Genomic DNA, 21259 nt, shown 5'->3' with positions numbered 1-21259 from the left:
AACAGTGTTTTCACCAATACCCAGTGTTTCCCCAATAACCAGTATTTCCACAATACCCAGTGTTTTCCCAATAACCAATGTGTTTCCCAAATACACGGGTGTTCCCCAATAGCCAGTGTTTTCTCCAAAAGCATGTGATTTTCCCCAATACCAAGTGGTGTCTTCAATACACACTGTTTTCCACAATACACAATGTTTTATCCAATACCCAGTGTGCATTGAAGACACCACTTGGTATTGAGGAAAATCACCTGCTTTTGGAGAAAACACTGGCTATTGGGGAACACCCGTGTATTTGGGAAACACATTGGTTATTGGGAAAACACTGGGTATTGAGGAAACACTGGGTATTGGGGAAAACACTGGTTATTGGAGAGAAACACTGGGTATTGGAGAAAACACGGTGAATTGTGGAAAACTTTGATTATTGGTGAAAACACTGGGAATTGGGAAAAGCACTGGGTATTCGGAAAAACACTGGTTTTGGGGAAAATTCATTGGGTATTGGGGAATACACTGGTTATTGGGAAAAGCACTGGGTATTGGGGAAAAAATTGGGTATTGGAGAAAAACACGATATTGCGAAATACACTGGTTTTGGGCCAACATTGGTTATTGCAGAAAAACACTGGTTTTGGGGACAACACTGGGAATTGGGGAAAAACACTGGTTATTGGAGAGAAACACTAGGTATTGGAGAAAACACTGTGAATTGTGGAAAACTTTGATTATTGGTGAAAACACTGGGAATTGGGGAATACACTGTTTATTGGGAAAAGCATTGGGTATTGGGGAAAAAACTAGTTTGGGGGAAAAATCACTGGGTACTGGGGACAACAATGGGTTATTGGGGAAAACACTGGGTTTTGGAGAAAAACACTGGGCATTGGGGACAGCACTGGTTATAAGAACATAAGAAATAGGAGCAGGAGTAGGCCAATCGGCCCCTCGAGCCTGCTCCGCCATTCAATAAGATCATGGCTGATCTGATCCTAACTGCCAATCCACTATCACAGAACCATCTCCTGCATCTAACAGAATTAGACACACGAAATAGGAGCAGGATCAGCAGAAAAACACTGGTTATTGGGGAAAACACTGGGAATTGAAGAAAAAAGCGGGTTATTGGCGATAAACACTGGGTATTGGGACAAAACACTGGTTATTGGGAAAAGCACTGGGTATTGGGGAAAACACAGGGTTATTGAGGAAAACACTGGTACTGGGGAAAAATCACTGGTCATTGGGGACAAAACACTGGTTATTGGGGAAAAACTCAGTTTATTGGGGAAATACAGGATATTGGGGAAAACAATGGGTATTGGAGAAAAACACCGGGTATTGGAGAAACACACTAGGTATTGGGGAAGCACTGGGTATTGTGAAAACACTGGGTATTGGGGTACACACTGGTTATTGGGAAAAGCACTGGGTATTGGGAAAAACACTGGCTTTGGGGAAAATTCATTGGGTATTGTGGAATACACTGGTTATTGGGAAAAGCACTGGGCATTGGGGAAAACACTGGGTTAATGGGGAAGCAATGGGTATTGGGGGAACACTGTGTATAGGGGAAAACGCTGTGTATTGGGGGAACACTGGGAATAGGGGAAAACACAAGGTATTGGAGAAAACGCTGGGTATTGGGGAAAACACTGGGTATTGGGGACACCACTTGCTATTGGGGAAAATCACCTGGTATTGGAGAACCACTGAGTATTGGCGAACACCCATGCATTTGGGAAAAACGTTGTGCATTTGGAAAACAGTGGCTATTCGGGAAACTCTGGTTTTTGGGGAAAAACATTGAGTATTGGAAAAAAACACTGGGTATTGTGGAAAAACACTTAGTATTGGGGAAAACATTGGTTATTGGTGAAACCACTGGTATTGGGGAAAACTCGGTACTGGGTAAAACAGTGGATATTAATGAAAAACACTGGGTACGGGGAAAACACTGGGCATTGGGGGAACAACACTGGCTATTGGGGAAACACTGGGTATTGGGGAAAAATAATGTTTATTGGAGAAAAACACTGGTTATTGGGGAAAAACACTGGGTACTGTGGAAAACACTGGGTTCTGGAGAAAATACTAGGTATTGGGGAAAGACACTGGAAAAAACACTGGTATTGGGGACACCAATTGGTATTGGCAAAAATCACCTGGTATTGGAGAAAACAGTGTGAATTGGGGAATACCAGTGTGTTTAGGAAACACACTGGGTATTGGGGAAATCTTTAGGTATTGGGGAAATAACACTGGGTATTGGGGAAAACACTGGGTATTGGAGAAAACACTGGATATTGGGAAAAACTTCGGGCACTGGGGAAAACACTGGGTATTGGGGAATAACACTGGGTATTGGGGGGAAACACTGAGTATTGGGGAAAACACGTTATTAGGAAAAAATTGGGTGTTTGGTAAAAACACTGGGCATTGGGGAAAACACTGTTTATTGGGGACAAACATTGGGTATTGGACAAAACACTGGGTGTTGTGGAAAAATGTTTACTATTGGGGAAAACTTTGGTTATTGGGGAAACCACTCGCATTGGGGAAAACTCTGGGGAAAACTTTGATTATTGGGGAAACAACACTATTATGGAAAAGCACTGAGCATTGGGGAAAACACTGGTTATTGAGGACAACACTGGGTATTGAGGCAAAACTGTTTATTGGAGAAAAACACTGGGTCTTGGGAAAGAACACTGGGTATTGGGGCAAGCACTGGGCATTGGGGAAAAACACTGGTTATTGGGGAAAACACTATGTATTGGAGAAAAACAATGTTTACTGGAGGAAAACATTGGGTATTGGGGAAAAACACAGGGTCTTGGGGAAAAACACTGGGTACTGGGGAAAACACTGGGCATTGGGGAACAACACTGGCTATTGGGGAAACTTTGGTTATTGGGGAAACAACATTGGGTATTGGGGAAAACACAGGTTATTGGGGAAAACATTGAGTATTGGGGAAAAACACTGGGTATTGGAAAGAAACACTGGGCATTGGAGAAAACACTGGGTATTGGGGAATACACTGGTTATTGGGAGAAGCACTGGGCATTGGGGAAAACACTGGGTATTGTGGAAAAATAGTGGGTATTGGAGAAAACACTGGGTATTGGGGAAAAACACTGCGTCTTGGGAAATAAACACTATGCATTGGGGAAAACACTGGGTCTTGGGATATAAACACTGCGTATTGTGGAAAAACACGGGTTTTGTGGAATTTACTGGGTATTGGAGAAAAAACTGGGTATTGGGGAAAACACTGGGTATTGGGGACACTACTTGCTATTGGGGAAAATCACCTGGTATTGGAGAACCACTGAGTATTGGCGAACACCCATGTATTTGGGAAAAACGTTGTCTATTTGGAAAACAGTGGCTATTCGGGAAACTCTAGTTTTTGGGGAAACACTGGATATTGGGGAAAAACATTGAGTATTGGAAAAAACACTGGGTATTGTGGAAAAACACTTAGTATTGGGGAAAACATTGGTTATTGGGGAAAACTCGGTACTGGGTAAAACAGTGGATATTGGGGAAAAACACTGGGTACGGGGAAAACACTGGGCATTGGGGGAACAACACTGGCTATTGGGGAAACACTGGGTATTGGAGAAAAATAATGTTTATTGGAGAAAAACACTGGTTATTAGGGAAAAACACTGGGTACTGTGGAAAACACTGGGTTCTGGAGAAAATACTAGGTATTGGGGAAAGACACTGGAAAAAACATTGGTATTGGGGACACCAATTGGTATTGGCGAAAATCACCTGGTATTGGAGAAAACACTGTGAATTGGGGAATACCCGTGTATTTAGGAAACACATTGGGTATTGGGGAAATCTTTAGGTATTGCGGAAATAACACTGTTATTGGGGAAAACACTGGGTATTGGGTAAAACACTGGATATTGGGAAAAACTTCGAGCACTGGGGAAAACACAGGGTATTGGGGAATTTACTGGGTAGATTAGAACACACTGGGTATTGGATAAAACATTGGGTATTGTGGAAAACACTGTATTGAAGACACCACTTGGTATTGGGGAAAATCAGCTGCTATTGGAGAATACACTGGCTATTGGGGAACACCCATGTATTTGGGAAACACATTGGTTATTGGGGAAACACTGGGTATTGGGAAAAACACTGTATTGGGAAAAAATTCTGAATATTGGAAAAACACTGGGAATTGTGGAAAAACACTGGCTATTGGGGAAACTTTGGTTATTGGGGAAACAACATTGGGTATTGGGGAAAACACAGGTTATTGGGCAAAACATTGAGTATTGGGGAAAACACTGGGTATTGGGGAGAAACACTGGGCATTGGCGAAAAACACTGGGTATTGGGGAGAAACACTGGGTATTGGGGAGAAACACAGGATATTGGGTAAAAACACTAGGTCTGGGGATAACACTGGGCATTGGCGAAAAACACTGAATACTGGGGAAAAACACTGGCTAATGTGGAAAAGAATGAGTATTGGGGAAACATCATTGGTATTGGGGAAAACACGGGGTATTGGGGAAAACAATGTGTATTGAGGAGCAACACTGGGTATTGGGGAAAAACACTGGGTATTGTGGAAAACACTGGGTTTTGCAGAAAATACTAGTTATTGGGGAAAGACACTGGAGTGGTGGAAAAAACACTGGGTATTGGGGACACCATTTGGTATTGGCGAAAATCACCTGGTATTGGAAAAACGCTGTGTATTGGGGAACACCCGTGTATTTGGGAAACACATTGGGTATTGGGAAAACACTGGGTATTTGGGAAACACTGGGTATTGGGGAAAACACTGGATATTGGGAAAAACTTCGGGCACTGGGGAAAACACAGGGTATTGGGGAATTTACTGGGTAGATTAGAACACACTGGGTATTGGATAAAACATTGGGTATTGGGGAAAACACTGGGTATTGGGGAAACACTGGGTATTGGGGAAAACACCTTATTGGGAAAAAACTCTGAATATTGGAAAAACACTGGGAATTGTGGAAAAACACTGGCTATTGGGGAAACTTTGGTTATTGGGGAAACAACATTGGGTATTGGGGAAAACACAGGTTATTGGGAAAAACATTGAGTATTGGGGAAAACTTTAGGTATTGGGGAATAACACTGGGTATTGGGGAAAACACTGGTTATTGGGGAAAACATTGGGGAATAACACTGGGTATTGGGGAAAACACTGGGTATTGGGGAAAACACACGTTATTAGGAAAAAATTTGGGTGTTTGGTAAAAACACTGGGTATTGGGGAATATCACCTGCTATTGGAGAAAACACTGGCTACTGGGTCATGGATAACACAGTGGCTATTGTGGAAAACATTGGGTATTGGGGAAAGACACTGGGTATTGCGGAAGAACACAGATTACTGGGGAAAACACTGGGTATTGGGGAATACACTGGCTATTGGGAAAAGCACTGGCTTTTGGGGGAAAATCGTTGGTTATTGGGGAAAACACTGGGTATTGTGGGAATCACTGGGGATTGGGGCAAACACTGAGTTTTGGGGAATACGCTGGCAATTGGGAAAAGCACTGAGTATTGGGGAAACACTGGTTTTGGAGAAAATTCACATGGTATTGGGGAAAAAGCACTGGATAGAAAAAAACTGGGTATTGGGGAAAAGTGGTTATTGGAGAAAAAATCTGGGTATTGGAGAAAACACTTGGTATTGGGGATAACTTTGGTTATTTGTGAAAACACTAGGTATTCTGGAATACACTGGTTATTGGGATCAGCACTGGTTATTGGGGAAAACACTGGTGTTGAGGAAAGAACACTGGCTATTGGAGCACACTGGGTATCGGAGAAAAACATTGGGTGTTGGGGACAGCACTGGTTATTGCAGAAAATCACTGGTTATTGGGGACAAACCTGAGTATTGGGAAAAAACACTGGTGATTGGGAAAGCACTGGGTATTGGGGAAAACACTGGTTATTGGAGAAAACACTGGTCATTGGAGAATGCACTGGTTATTTGGAAAAGCACTGTGTATTGGGGAAACATCACTGGGTATTGAAGAATACACTGGGTGATTGGGGAAAACACTGTTATCGCAGAAAATCACTGTGTATTGGGGAAAACACTGGGTTATGGGAAACAATGGGTATTGGAGAAATACACTGGTTATTGGGGAAACACTTGGGGAGACCTCTGGTTATTGCAGAAAAACACTGGTTACCGAGGACAACAATGGGTATTGTGGAAATACACTGGTTATTGGGAAAAGCACTGGCTATTGGAGAAACTCACTGGGAACTGGGAAAAACAATGGATATTGGGGAAAACACTGGGTATTTCAGAACAGCACTGGGTATTGGGAAAACATTGGGTATTGGAGAAAAATCACTGAGTATTTGAGAAAAATCACTGAGTATTTGAGAAAAATCACTTGGTATTGGGAAAACACTAGGTATTGGGGATACACTGGATATTGGAGCACAATATGGGGGAAACACTAGGTAGGTGAAAAATCACTGGGTATTGGAGAAACCCTTTAGGCATTGGGAAAAACACTGGTTACTGGAGAAAAACACAGGGTATTGGAGGCAACACCTGGGCAATGTGGAAAACTTTGGTTATTGTTGAAAACACTGGGTTATTGGGGAAACAATTGTTACTGGTGAAAAACTGGGTATTGGGGAAACAATTGTTACTGGAGAAAACCACTGGGTATCGTGGAAAACACTGTATATTGGAGAAAAACACTGGGCATCGGGAAAACACTGGATATTGGAGAAAAAAAAAGGGTGTTGAAAAAAACACTGGGTATTTTGGAAAACACTGGCTATTGTGGAAAACATGGTATTGTGGAATAACACTGGGCATTTTGGAAAACATGGGAATGGTAGCATAGTGGTAATGTCACTGGGCTAGTAATCCAGTAGGCCTGGAGTAATGTTCAAGAGACGTGAGTTTAAATCCCACCACGGCATCTGGAGAATTTAACTTCAGTTAATTAAATAAATCTGGATTAATTACTAATCAGTAATGGTAACTATGAAGCTATTGGGTTGTCTTAAAAAAACATATGGTTCACTAATGTCCTTTAGGGAAGGGCATCTGCTACTCATACCTGGTCTGGCCTATATGTGACTCCAGACACACAGCAATGTGGTTGACTCTTAACTGCCCTTTGAAATGGCCTAGCAAGTCACTCAGTTGTAACTAACCACTATGAAACAGGATGGACAACCCGACATTGACCTCGGCACCAGCTACGGACATGGCAGCAGCACACCCAGCCTGCAAAGTCCTCCTCACCAACATCTGGGGACTTGTGCCAAAATTAAGAGCGCTGTCCCACAGACTAGTCAAGCAACAGCCTGACATAGTCATACTCACAGAATCATACCTTTCAGCCAATGTCCCAAACTCCTCCATCACCATCCCACCAGAAGGACAGACCCAACAGGGGTGGCAGAACAGTGGTATACAGTTGGGAAGGAGTGGCCCTGGGAGTCCTCAACATTAACTCTGGACTCCATGAAGTCTCATGGCTTCAGGTCAAGCATGGGCAAGGAAACCTCCTGCTGTTTACTACCTACTGCCCTCCCTTAGCTGATGAATCCACGTTGAACACCACTTGGAAGAAGCACTGAGAGTAGCAAGAGCACAGAATGTACTCTGGGTGGGGGATTTCAATATGCATCACCAAAAGTGGCTCGGTACCACCACTACTGACCGAGCTGGCTGAGTCCTGAAGGACATAACTGCCAGCCTGGGCCTACGGCAGGTAGTGAGAGAACCAACATGAGGGAAAACCCTACTTGACCTCGTCCTCACCAACCTATCTGTCGCAGAAGCATCTGTCCATGACAGTATTGGTAGCAGTGACCCCCACACAGTCCTTGTGGAGACAGAGTCCCCTCTTCACACTGAGGACACCCTCCATTGTGTTGTCTGGCACTACCACCATGCTAAATGAGATAGATTCAGAACAGGGGGAATGGGGAAAAACACTGGGCATTTGGGATGGAGTGTGTTTCACTTTTCGTTGTGCCATACCCTAGTGTGACCATACCTGGAGTACTGTCTGCAGTTTTGGTCTCCTTATTTAGCCCATACATTGGAGGCAGTTCAGAGAAGGTTCACGTGGTTGATTCCTGAGATGAAGGTTGAGCAGGTTGGACCTATACTCATTGGAGTGTAGAAGAATGAGAGGTGATCTTATTGAAACATATAAGATTCTAAGGGGGCTTGACAGGGACATGGGGGATGTTTCTCCTCGTACGGGAATCTAGAACTGCGGAGCATAGTTTCAGAATAAGGGGTCGCCCATTTAAAATGAAGAGGGTCGTAAATCTTTGGAATTCTTTACCCCAGAGAGCTGTGGAGGCGGAGTTATTGAATATATTCACGGCAGAGATAGACTGATATTTGAGCTATGGGGAGTGGGCGGGAAAGTGAAGTTGAGGCCAAGATCAGATCAGCCATGATCTCATTGAATGGCGGAGCAGGCTCGAGGGGCCGAATGGCCGACTCCTGCTCCTATTTCTTATGTTCTTACACACAGTTTCTGATCAGTTTGCTGTAGGGCTGCTTAACATCCATACTATGCATCATGCATGTGAGCAGGTGAGAGTTTGGCTACTGGACAAGTGTAACATTGCATTTTTACACATACCTATTTAAGTTGGAAGTCAATACAGTCAGAATTATGATATAAGTTTTAACCCTGACGCTGACCCTTATCAGCACTGACAGTTTTAACTCGGTTCTGCTAATGGAAGATGCACCTTAGTGATGGGTTGGGTTAGTGTAAACTAATCACCTAACTTGTTAGAGTCTTAAAATATAGAATATAGAGTTGAAAACAGGAGATTCGCAAGGTTCAAAAGTAATGCAACTGCAGCAAGAAAGTGCTGTGCGATAAGATAACAGGAATAAACAATTGTACTGATTTCACACAAATTGCAGATTGAAATCTTTGCTCATTAGCTAGGAATTCAGCTTATTTTGTTTGTATTCATTCTCGGGATATGGGCATCGCTGACATCTATTGCCCGTACCTAGTTGGCCTATTCAGAGGGCAGTTAAGAGTCACGTATAGGCCAGACGGGGTAAGGAAGGCAGATTTCATTCCCTAAAGGACATGAGTGAACCAGATGGGGTTTTACGACAATCCGATAGGTTCATGGTCACTTTTACTGAGACCAGCTCTTTATGTACAGATTCTTTTAATGCTGAAATCATATTCTAAAATTATTAACTGAGTTATAGATAAGGTAAACATTTGAGGCTTTTGGTAGAGGAGTGCCCCATTGCAGCCTAAGCTTTAAAAATGGTTGTAGCCCTGAACTTCGAAGAGTCTAACAGGCACTGCACGGCTTTCTGTCCCCATGGAAGAGTTGCGTGCGACTCACCTAAACAGCAGCATCAAGGCATTGAAGAAGGTATGGAAGTTGTTGTGCCGATTGATGGGGGTGCTGTCGTCCAGGCCGATGTTTCCAAAGAGCTGCGAGAATCCAGGGAGAGATTGCAGCAGTTCTGTTAGTCAGCACACAGAATACTGGCTCAATGTATAGTAACATATTTCTATTCACATGTAAAGTCTTTCTGTGTAACAGAGCGCCTCACCTGCATTCCAATAATGGCGTATATGAAGAACAACATCGCAATCAGGAGGCAGACGTACGGGAGGGCCTGGGGAGGAGAGCATTTGAGGATCGTGAATACTGCAATATGTTAATCAGAAGATGGCAAACACAAGGAGGAAAGCCTCTGTTTATTAATGTTTTGTTAGAAATCTAAGTGCACCAATACCTCACCAGTGCACCAATACCTCACCAGTGCACAAATACCCCACCAGAGCACCAGTGTCTCACCATTGCACCAATAACCCACCAGTGCACCAATGTCTCACCAGTGCACCAATACCCTACCAGTGCACCAATACCTCACCAGAGCACCAATGTCTCACCAGTGCACCAAAACCCCACCAGTGCACCAGTACCCCACAAGGAACAGAGGGCTGGCCGTGAAGGCACAGGTTAGCACTGCTGTCTGATGGCTCTGCTGTGACTTCCTGCTCAGGATAGTAGAGCAAGGGGCGGTGTCTAAGACTTGATCTTGCCATCTGGGGGAGCTGGCTTCCTGCACTACCCTTTCCCCCTGGCCTGGCTGCAGCTCAGTTGTGCCCAGTGACTCACGACAGATCCCACCTGTATACTACCCTCTGCAGCTCATGCTGTGCCATTTTCTGAGACAGGAGAGTACCGGACTGATGTCAGGATGTACAGCTTCAGAAAGAGTGATCTGCCCTCACAACGGGGGTCTAGGAGGAGGCAAGAACTTTAGAGACTTGTAGAAGAGTTAATGATGGGACTGTAGCTGAAAGTGGAGAACGTGATGTTGATGAACCCCTTCCATTCCAGTGACTGGAAGTGTTTGGGTGTTTCTTGTACCTTAAAGGACTGCACAAAGGTCCAGAGGAGAATTCGGATGGTGTAGCCTTGGCGTAGCAGCTTGATCAGACGGGCAGCACGGAACAGCTTCAGGAAGCTCAGGTTCACGAACTTCAACTGCAGAGAGATTCCAGCTTTAGAACAAATGCAATCCTTTCACAGTTATTATCCCTCTCAGTCCGCTCACTGCTTTTTCATTAGGGTACATTTTCATTCAGAAATTCCCTGAAATCCTGTCCCCTTTCCTGCTTTCCACTTTCCCACACCTTGGCAGTGAAACAAGCAATACACAAGGCTCACTGAGCCAGTTGTCAGTGCCTTTTAACCCTGTCAGTGCCCCTCTACCCTGTCAGTTCCCCTCTATCCAGTCAGTGCCCTTTAACCCCGTCAGAGACCCTCTACCCATGTCAGTGCCCTTTAACCCCATCAGTGCCCCTCTAGAGGGAACTAGATGTAATATCTCCAAGTTTGCAGATGACACAAAGCTGGGTGCCTTTAACCTGCCAGTGCTCTTTTATTGCTCCTCTACCCCGTCATAGCCCTTTAACCCTGTCAATGCCCCTCAACCCTGTCATAGCCCTTTAACCCTGTCAATGCCCCTCAACCCTGTCAGTGCCCTATAATCCTGTCAGTGCCCCTCTACCCTGTCAGTGCCCTATAATCCTGTCAGTGCCACTCTACCCCGTCATAGCCCTTTAACCCTGTCAATGCCCCTCTACCCCGTCATAGCCCTTTAACCCTGTCAATGCCCCTCTACCCTGTCAGTGCCCTATAATCCTGTCAGTGCCCCTCTACCCCGTCATAGCCCTTTAACCCTGTCAGTGCCCCTCAACCCTGTCAGTGCCCTATAATCCTGTCAGTGCCCCTCTACCCTGTCAGTGCTCTTTAAACCTGTCAGTGCCCCTCTAACCAGTCAGTGCCCTTTAACCCTCTCAGTGCCTCTCTACCCAGTCAGTGCCCTTCTACCCTGTCAGTGGCCCTCTAACCTGTCAGTGCACTTTAACCCTGGCAATGCCTCTCTACCATGCCAGTGCCCTTTAACCCTGTCAGTTCCCCTCTACCCGTTCCCCTCTCACTATCTCATTCCTGAACCTGCTCTCTCTGACACTTTCTCACTCCTGATCGTGCTCTCTCTCACTCCTGATCGTGCTCTCTCTCACTCCTAATCGTGCCCTCTCTCACACATTCTCTCTCACCCCTGATCGTGCGCTCTCTCTCACACTCCTGATCGTGCTCTCCATCACACTCGCTCTCACTCCTGGTCGTGCTCTCTCACACACTCTCTCACTTCTGATCATGCTCTCTCTCACACTTGATCATCCTCTCCCTCACACTCTCTCTCACTCCTGGTCGTGCTCTCTCACTTCTGATCATGCTCTCTCTCACACTTGATCATCCTCTCCCTCACACTCTCTCTCACTCCTGGTCGTGCTCTCTCACTTCTGATCATGCTCTCTCTCACACTTGATCATCCTCTCCCTCACACTCTCGCTCATTCCTGGTCATGCTCTCTCACACCTGCTCGTGCTCTTTCACACTCTCTCTCATTCTGGATCATGCCCTCTTACACACTTTCTCACTCCTGATCGGGTGCTCTCTCACTCTTGATTGTGCCCTCTCTCACACACTCTCTTTCACTCTCGATCATGCTCTCTCACACTCTCACTCCTGATTGTGCCCTCTCACTCCTGAAGATGCTCTCTCACACACTCTCTTACTTCTGATTGTGCTCTCTCTCACACACTCTCTTACTTCTGATTGTGCTCTCTCTCACACTCTCTCTCACTCCTGATCGTGCACTCTCACACTCCTGATTATGCTCTCTCTCTCACACTCTATCTCATTCTTGATCTTGCTCTCCCTCGCACACTCTCTCACTCCTGATCATGCTCTCTCACACTCTCTCACTCCTGATCGTACTCTCTCACACTCCCTCTCACTTCTGATCGGGCTCTTCCTCACACTCTCACTCACTCCTGATCATTCTCTCACTCCTGATCGTGCTCTCTCTCACACTCTCTCACTCCTGCTCGTGCTCTTTCACACTCTCACTCCTGATCGTGCTCTCTCTCACACTCTTTCTCAATCCTGATCATGCACTCTCTCACACTTACTCCTGATCATGCTCTCACTCTCTCTCTCACTCCTGATCTTGCCCTCTCTCACACTCTCTCTCTCTCTCTCTCACTCCTTCTTTCTCTCTTTCACCCTCTCTTCACTCTCACTCTCTCTCTGTCTCACTCACTCACTCTCTCTCACACTCTCTCATTCACTCTATCTCCCTCTCTCACTCTGTTACAGCTACTCTCTCTGTTACTCTCTCTCTCACTCTTATTCTCTCTGTCTCCCTCTCTCTCTCCTTCACTCACTCTCTCTCTCTCACAACCTCTCTCTCCCACTTCTGACTCATTCCCTCTCTCTGTCACTTTCTCTCTCTCGCTCTGTCACTTTCTCTCTCTCACTCTCTCATTCTCATTCTCTCTCTCTCACTCAATCTCACACTCTCACTCACTCTCTGTATCTCTCTCACACTCTCACATTCTCTGTCATGCCTGAGCGTGCTCTCTCTCACAGTCTCTCACTCCTGATCATGCCCTCCCTGACCCACTCTTTCACTCCTGATTGTGCCCTCCCTCTCACACACTCACTCCTAATCATGCCCTCTCTCACACTTGATCATCCTCTCCCTCACACTCTCGCTCATTCCTGATCTTGCTGTCTCTCACACTCTCTCTCACTCCTTATCGTTTTCTCTCTCACACACACTCTCTCTCTAGTACTCTCTCTCACTCTCCCTCAATCTCTCTCCTTCTGTCTCTCTCACTCCCTCTCACTCTCTGTTTCACTCACTCACCCTCTGTCTCTCACACTCTCTCATTCACTCTATTTCCCTCTCTCTCTCTCAATCTCACTCTGTCACACACACTCTCTCTCACTCTTACTCTCTGTGTCTCCCTCTCTCTCTCTCCTTCACTCACTCTCTCTCTCCCACTCTCTGACTCATTCCCTCTCTGTCACACACTTTCTCTCTCCCCCTCTATCTCTCCCACTCTCTGACTCATTCCCTCGCTCTGTCACACAACCTCTCTCCCTCTCTCTCGCTGTCACTCTCTCTGTCACTTTCTCTCTCTCTCACACTCTCACTCTCTCTCACACTCTCTCTCTCTCTCTCTCATTCTGACTCTCAGTCTCTCTCACATTCTCTCTCACATTCTCCCTCTCTCTCTCTCTCTCTCTCTCTCTTTCTTTCACCCTCTCACTCTCTTTCATTTTCTCTCACTCTCTCCCTCACTCTCTCTCGCTCTCACTCACTCTCTCCCTCACACACTCTCTCTCTCTCATTCTCTCTCTCTGTCACACTTTCTCTAACCATTTCTCTCTCTCTCTCACACAGTATCTCACTCCTGACCGTTCTTTCTCTCACACACTCTCTCACTCACTCTCTTACACTTTCTCTCTCACGCACTCTCTCTCTCACTCATTCTTATTCTCTCTCTCTCCTCCTCTCTCAACCTCACTCCCTCTCTCGCAATCACGTACTCTCACATTTTCTCTCTCTCTCTCATTCTCTATCTCACTCTCTGTCTCTCATTCTCTCTCAAACTCTCTTTCTCTCTCACTTTCTATCTCATTCTCTCACATTCTCTCTCTCTAACTCACTCCCTCTCTCTCTCTTACTCACATTCACTCTCTCTCGCTCTCTCATTCTCTCTCTGTCTCTCTCGCACTCTCTATCTCATTCTCACTCTCTCTCTCTCACGCACTCTCTCTCCTTCTCTCTCACACACTCTTATTCACTCTCCCTCTCTCTCTCTCACACGCTCTCACATTCCGTCTTTCTCACACTCTACCTCTCACACTCTCTCTCTCAATCTCTCTCTCTGTCGAACTCTCCCTCTCTCACTCACTTTTATCGCTCTCTCTCCCTCTCTCACTTTCTCCCTCTTCTCTCAATCTCTTTCTCTCTCATTTTCTCTCTCTCTTACACACACTCACTCTCTCACTCACATTCTCTCGCTCCCTCATTATCTCTCTCTCACACACTCTCTCTCACACTCGCTCTCTCCCTCTCACACTCTCTCTCACACTCGCTCTCTCCCTCTCACTCACTCTCATTCTGACTCTCTCATTCTCTTTCACACTCTCTCTCATTTTCTCTCTCACACACTATCTCTCTCACTCTCTAGCTCACTCACTCGCTCTCTCACTCTGACACTCTCTCTCTCACCCTTTCTCTCTCTCACACACTCTCTCTCTCACAACCTCACTCACTCCCTCTCTCTCACACATTCATTCTCTCTCTCACTCTCACACTCACTCTCTCCCTCACACACTCACTCTCTCACATTCATTCTCTCTCACTCTCTGTCTCCCACATTCACTCTCTATCTCACTCTCTCATTCTCTCTCTCACCCTCACACTCACTCACTCCCTCACTCCCTCACTTTCTCTCACCATCTCTCTCTCCCACTCTCTGACTAATTCACTCTCTCTCACATTCTCCCTCTCTCTCTCTATCTCTTTCACACTCTATCTCTTTCACTCTCTCTCTCTCTCACTCTCACATTCTCACTCTTTCCCTCACTCTCTCTCATTTTCTCTCTCTCTTACACCCACTCACTCTCATTCTGTCACTCTCTCATTATCTCTCTCTCTCAAACTCTCTCTCGCTCTCTCACTCTCACATTCTCTCTTTCACACTCTCTCTCATTTTCTCTCTCTCTCTCACACACTATCTCTCTCACTCTCTAGCTCACTCTCACTCGCTGTCTCTCATTCGCTCTCATTCGTGCTCTCTCTCACTCCCTCTCTCTCTCACAAACACTCTCACATTCAGTCTCTCACTCTCTCTCATTCTTTCTCTGTCTAATTCTCTCTCTCACGCACTCTCTCTCACTCTCTCACTCTCATTCTCTCTCTCACTCACTCTTCCCCTCTCTCTTCCTCTCTCTCACATTCACAATCTCTCACACTCTAGCTCTCATACACTCTCTCTCACTCTCACAATCTACCTCTCTCACTCTCACTATCTCTTTCATTCTCTCTCTCATTATCACTCTCTCTCTCATTCTCTCTCTCTCATTATCTCTCTCTCACAAGCTATCTCACTCTCTATCTCACTCTCACTCTGTCTCACTCTCTCTCACACTCTCTCTCTCACTCTCTCCCTCTCAGTCACTCTCTCTCTGCGGTGAAGCACTTTACACAACACTCTCTCTCCCTATCTCTCTCATTCTGTCTCTCTCTCTCGCTCATTCGCTCTCTCTCACTCTCATTTTCTCTGTCTCTCTCACTGTCTCTCTCATTCTGTCACACTCTCTCTCTCATTATCTCACTCTCTCTCACTATCATTCTTTCACTCTCTCTCTCTCTCTCAATGGTATATTGTGGTGAAGCACTGTACGTTGCACTCTGTCACGATGATCTCACTGATGCTGCCCACCACTGTCACAAAGTCAAAAACGTTCCAGGAGTCGCGGAAGTAATTCTGTGAGGAGGGAATGAACATCATAGGTTAGATTCAGAGTAATGCTCCCTCTACACTGTCCCAACAAACACTCCCAGGGCAGGTACAGCACGGGTTAGATACAGAGTAAAGCTCCCTCTACACTGTCCCATCAAACATTCCCAGGGCAGGTGCAGCACAAGTTAGATGCAGAGTAAAGCTCTCGCTATACTGCCCCATCAAACACTCCCAGGGCAGGTACAGCACGGGTTAGATACAGAGTAAAGCTTCGTCTACACTGTCCCATCAAACACACCCAGCGCTGGTACAGCACGGGTTAGATACAGAGTAAAGCTTCGTCTACACTGTCCCATCAAACACTCCCAGGGCAGGTACAGCAAGGGTTAGATACAGAGTAAAGCTTCGTCTACACTGTCCCAACAAACACACCCAGCGCTGGTACAGCACGGGTTAGATACAGAGTAAAGCTTCGTCTACACTGTCCCATCAAACATTCCCAGGGCAGGAACAGCACGGGTAAGATACAGATTAAAACTCCCTCTACTCTGTCGCCTCAAACATTCCCAGGGCAGGTACAGCACAAGTTAGATGCAGAGTAAAGCTCTCGCTATACTGCCCCATCAAACACTCCGAGGGCAGGAGCAGCACGGGTTAGATGCAGAGTAAAGCTTCTTCTACACGGCCCCATCAAACACTCCGAGGGCAGGCACAGCACGGGTTAGACATAGAGTAAATCTCCCAATACACTGTCTCATCAAACAACCTCAGGGCAGGTACAGCACGGGTTCGATACAGTGTAAAGCTCCCTATACACTGTCCCATGAAACACTCTCAGGGTAGGTAGAGCACGGGTTAGATATACAGTAATGCGAGGCCCGAGAGTGGAGGCAGTGGACCTGACAACAAAAAAAAGCAGCGGACCTGACATCACAGAAAAGCAGGGAAGTGATTAGTTGGTCAGTCTTTCTCTCTTTAGCTTGGGCATTCGTTTAAATTAAGAGCCGGGATTAAAAACTAAACGTTCAAAAAGAGGGAGCTGATTGGTGAGTATCTGGTATACTTGGCTTTCTTAAAGTTTTAAGTTTATTCCAGCTAGGTTAGTAAATAGTCTGTTAATTAGAGGTCTGGCAGGGCAGCTCACACCCGTGGAATGCACATCCTCTGCCATGTGGGAAGTCCGGGACATCTCCCGTGGTCTGGACGACCACATGCGCGGGAAGTGTCGCCAGCTACAGCAGCTCGAGCACCGGGTTACGGAGCTTGAGCGGTAGCTGCAGTCACTGCTGTGCAACCACGAGGCTGAGAGCTACGTGGATAGCACGGTTCAGGAGGTGGTCATCCCGCAGCTTAAGAGTATGCAGGCAGAGAGGGAATGGGTGACCGCCAGACAGAAGAGGAGGACCAGGCACCATCTCTCCAGCCACACATTTATCTGCTCTAACTTTCTATTACTCACTAAACTCTTTTCTATCTCCCTTAACTCTGCCTGCAGGACCTCATCCCTCTTCCTACCTATGTCGTTGGTACCGATATGGACCGATATGGTAGGGCAGGAGTCCCCTGAGCCCATCTTGCTCACCAATCAGTCTTCAGTGCTGAGTACTGGTGAGGGCAATGTTTACTCTGGGGAGTGCAGCCAGAAGAGGAGAGGGAGAGCAATAGTGATAGGGGATTCAATAGTTAGGGGATCAGACAGGCGTTTCTGCAGCAGCAGACGTGACTCCAGGATGATATCACTGAACGGCTGCAGGGCATTCTGAGGGGGGAGGGTGAACAGCCAGAGGGCGTGGTCCATTAAAAAGCAGGACCTCAAAGGTAGTAATCTTCGGATTTCACGTGCCACATGCTAGTGAGTAATAGGAAGTTAGAGCAGATGAATGCATGGCTGGAGAGATGGTGTAGGAGGGAGGGCGTAGGAGGGAGGGCTTTAGATTCCTGAGGAATTGGAGCCGTTTCTGGGGGAGGTGGGACCTCTACAAGCCGGACAGGTTGCACCTCAATGGGAACGGGACCAATATCCTCTTGGGGAGTTTTAAAACTAGATTGGCAGGGGGATGGGAACCTAAGTTCAATAGAGTCAATAGGGAGGGAAGGAAAACAGGAATTGGAAAACAAAAACATAGAAAGTAAATTGAAAGGACAGAGGAATCAAGGGCTAGATAGTAGTCAACAAGGATGCTTGCCTGTACTAAATGGTATATACTTCAATGCAAGGAGTATAGCGAACAGGGCAGATGAGCTGAGGGCACAGGTAGATACTTACAGCTATTACAGAGATGTGGCTGAAAGAGGGGCAGGTATGGCAGCTCAACATTCCTGGTTACAGGATTTTCAGACGGGATAGAGAGGGAGGTAAAAAAGGAGGGGGTTCACCGTATTGATTATAGAAACGATTAGAGCTGTTGGAGGGATCATCAAACGAGGCCATATGGGTCGAATTGAAAAGCAAAAAAGGGGCGATCACACTGCTGGGAGTGTACAACATACCCCCAAACAGTGAGAGGGAGATAGAAGAACAAATATGTAGACAAATTTCTGAGAAGTGCAAAAATGCTTGGGCAGTAATAGTAGGGGATTTCAACTACCCCGATATTAACTGGGATAAAATTAGAGTGAAGGATACAGAGGGTGCGGTATTCCTATAATGCATCCAGGAGAACTTTTTTAACCAGTATGTAGCAAGCCCTACAAGGGAGGAGGCGGTTCTGGACTTAGTTTTAGGGAATCAAGCTGGGCGTATCAGTGGGGGAGCATCTTGGTGCTCGTGACCATAATTCTGTTAGATTTAAGGTAGTTATGGAAAAGGACAAGGATAGACCAGGAATAATAATTCTAAATTGGAGAAAAGCAAATTTTGCTGAGCTCAGAGGGGATTTCTTTTTGTGGTATATATCAATGATCTAGACTTGAATATAGGGGGTATGATTAAGAAGTTTGCAGATGATACTAAAATTGGCTGTGTGGTTGATACTGAAGAAGGACTGTAGACTGCAGGAAGATATCAATAAATTGTTCAGGTTGGCAGAACAGTGGCAAATGGAATTCAATCCGGAGAAGTGTGAGGTAATGCATTTGGGGAGGCCTAACAAGGAATGGGAATACACATTAAATGTGTAATGTATGTACCTTTAAGGGGAGAACTACTTTTTACAGCTCCTGTATACTGTAGTACCGGCAGTGACCACACCTGTATATAAGCCCTGAGTAGGGATCTGTAAAGTTAGTTTTAGAGTAACCATCATCCAGTAAACACCTGTTGATTGTTCCCTGCAGTTTCTTGTCTAATTATTGAAGGACACAACATCAAGATACATGGATCTAACAAAATGGTAGGACATTCAATAGTGTAGAAGAACAAAGGGTCCTTGGAGTGCATGTCCACAGATCCCTGAAGGTAGCAGGCCAGGTAGATAAGGTGGTTAAGAAGACATATGGAATGTTTGCCTTTATTTGCCGTGGCAGGGGGATTATGCTTCAACTGTATAAAACACTAATTAGGCCTCAGCTAGAGTATGCATGCAGTTCTGGTCACCACTTTACAGGAAAGATGTGATTGCACTAGAGAGGGTACAGAGGAGATTTAAAAGGATGTTGCGGGGAGTAGAGAATCTTAGCTATGAGGAAGGAGTGGATAGGCTGGGTCTGTTTTCCTTGGAACAGAGCAAGCTGAGGCAAGACCTTATTGAGATGTATAAAATTATGAGGGGCATAGCTAAAGTGGATAGAAAGGACCTATTTCCCTTAGCAGAGGGGTCAAAAACCAGGGGTCACAGATTTAACGTAATTGGTGGGAGGTTTAGAGGGGATTTGAGGGGAAAGTTCTTCACCCAGAGGGTTATGGGGGTCTGGAACTCACTGCCTGGAAGGGTGGTAGAGGCAGGAAGTACATTTAGAAAGTACTTGGATGTGCACTTGGGATGCTCTAACCTGCAGGGCAACAGACCAAGAGCTGGGAAGTGGGATTTGGCTGGAAAGCTCTTTGTTGGCCGGCGTCAACACAATGGGCCGAAATGGCCTCCTTCCGTGCTGTAACTTTCTATGATTGTATGATTCTACACTGTCCCATCAAACACTCCCAGGGCAGGTACAGCACGGTTTAGGAACAGAGTAAAGCTCCCTCTACATTGTCTCATCAAGCATTCTGAGGGCAGCGACAACTCATGTTAGATACAGAGTAAAGCTGCCTCTGCCTCAATCCCCTTCATTGAATGTTGAGCATTTTGCATTACTGCCTAGGGAATTCATTCGCCACCCGGGAGCCGAGAGATTGGGTGGGACGATTCATGACTCCACTATTTCTCATCCGCAAAGAATGAATCAAAATATTTTCCCCAAAACTTTGTTTTTTTCTTTCTCTGTGCTCACCAGGAATCCGAAGGCAATGATTTTGAGGATACACTCGAGTGTGAAGGTGATGGTGAAGGCGATGTTCATGAATTTTAGGCTATTGACGAAGCCTGGTGGGGGAGAGTGATGCTGCAATAAAAGCACACACAGACACAGTCAGGGCAGAAAGGTTCTGACAAGGGAATTGCACCAGTGACTTCAACTCCAACAAATGAATAGCCCGAATCTAACCCTCCTGGCAACAGAGGGTAAAATGGGCGGTGGATCAATTGAAATCCAAAACATAATCACCCCATTACTGCTGGGTCGGGTTAGGGTCAAATTGTTGAGCGTAATTGAAGAGCAAAGGAGGAAAGGATACAGCCAAAGTAGGGCATTCATAAAGTGTGTATAAAGGTGAAGGGTCATTATAAGGTTAAATAGCCAGTGACACCCAGGGATAGTGACAGCAGAGATAGTCAGTGACACCCAGAGATAGCCAGTGACATCCAGAAATGGTCAGTGGCACCCCGAGATAGTCAGTGACAACCAGAGATAGTCAGTGACACCCCGAGATAGTCAGTGACACCCCGAGATAGTCAGTGACACCCCGAGATAGTCAGTGACAACCAGAGATAGTCAGTGACACCCCGAGATAGTCAGTGACACCCCGAGATAGTCAGTGACACCCAGAGATAGTCAGTGACACCCAGAGATAGTCAGTGACACCCAGAGATAGTCAGTGACACCCAGAGATGGTCAGTGACACCCAGAGATAGTCAGTGACACCCAGAGATAGTCAGTGACACCCCGAGAGAGTCAGTGACACCCCGAGAGAGTCAGTGACACACCGAGAAAGTGTCAGTGACACCCCTAGATAGTCAGTGACACCCAGAGATAGTCAGTGACACCCCTAGATAGTCAGTGACACCCAGAGATAGTCAGTGACACCCCTAGATAGTCAGTGACACCCAGAGATAGTCAGTGACACCCAGAGAGAGTCAGTGACACCCAGAGAGAGTCAG

General features: G+C 46.0%; 1 protein-coding gene across 1 annotated transcript in view; it reads right to left on the bottom strand.

Annotated features, from left to right (window-relative positions):
• LOC147121682 (putative voltage-dependent R-type calcium channel subunit alpha-1E) overlaps nucleotides 1-21259 on the bottom strand; it is a 1254166-nt gene that overhangs the window by 289512 nt on the left and 943395 nt on the right. The window contains exons 30-34 of the mRNA XM_085977984.1: nucleotides 20274-20384; nucleotides 15846-15929; nucleotides 10441-10557; nucleotides 9614-9679; nucleotides 9400-9491 (exon numbers count right to left, since the gene is read on the bottom strand). Coding sequence (XP_085834110.1) covers nucleotides 9400-9491; nucleotides 9614-9679; nucleotides 10441-10557; nucleotides 15846-15929; nucleotides 20274-20384 — 470 coding nt within the window. The remainder of the gene's footprint in view (nucleotides 1-9399; nucleotides 9492-9613; nucleotides 9680-10440; nucleotides 10558-15845; nucleotides 15930-20273; nucleotides 20385-21259) is intronic.

Source organism: Somniosus microcephalus, chromosome 3, assembly GCF_052327205.1.
Source record: "Somniosus microcephalus isolate GS21.2 chromosome 3, FLI_Smic_1.0, whole genome shotgun sequence".
NCBI classification, from domain to species: domain Eukaryota; kingdom Metazoa; phylum Chordata; class Chondrichthyes; order Squaliformes; family Somniosidae; genus Somniosus; species Somniosus microcephalus.
Note: the sequence above shows the minus strand (reverse complement) of the source record. Positions and strands in the feature narration are given on the sequence as shown.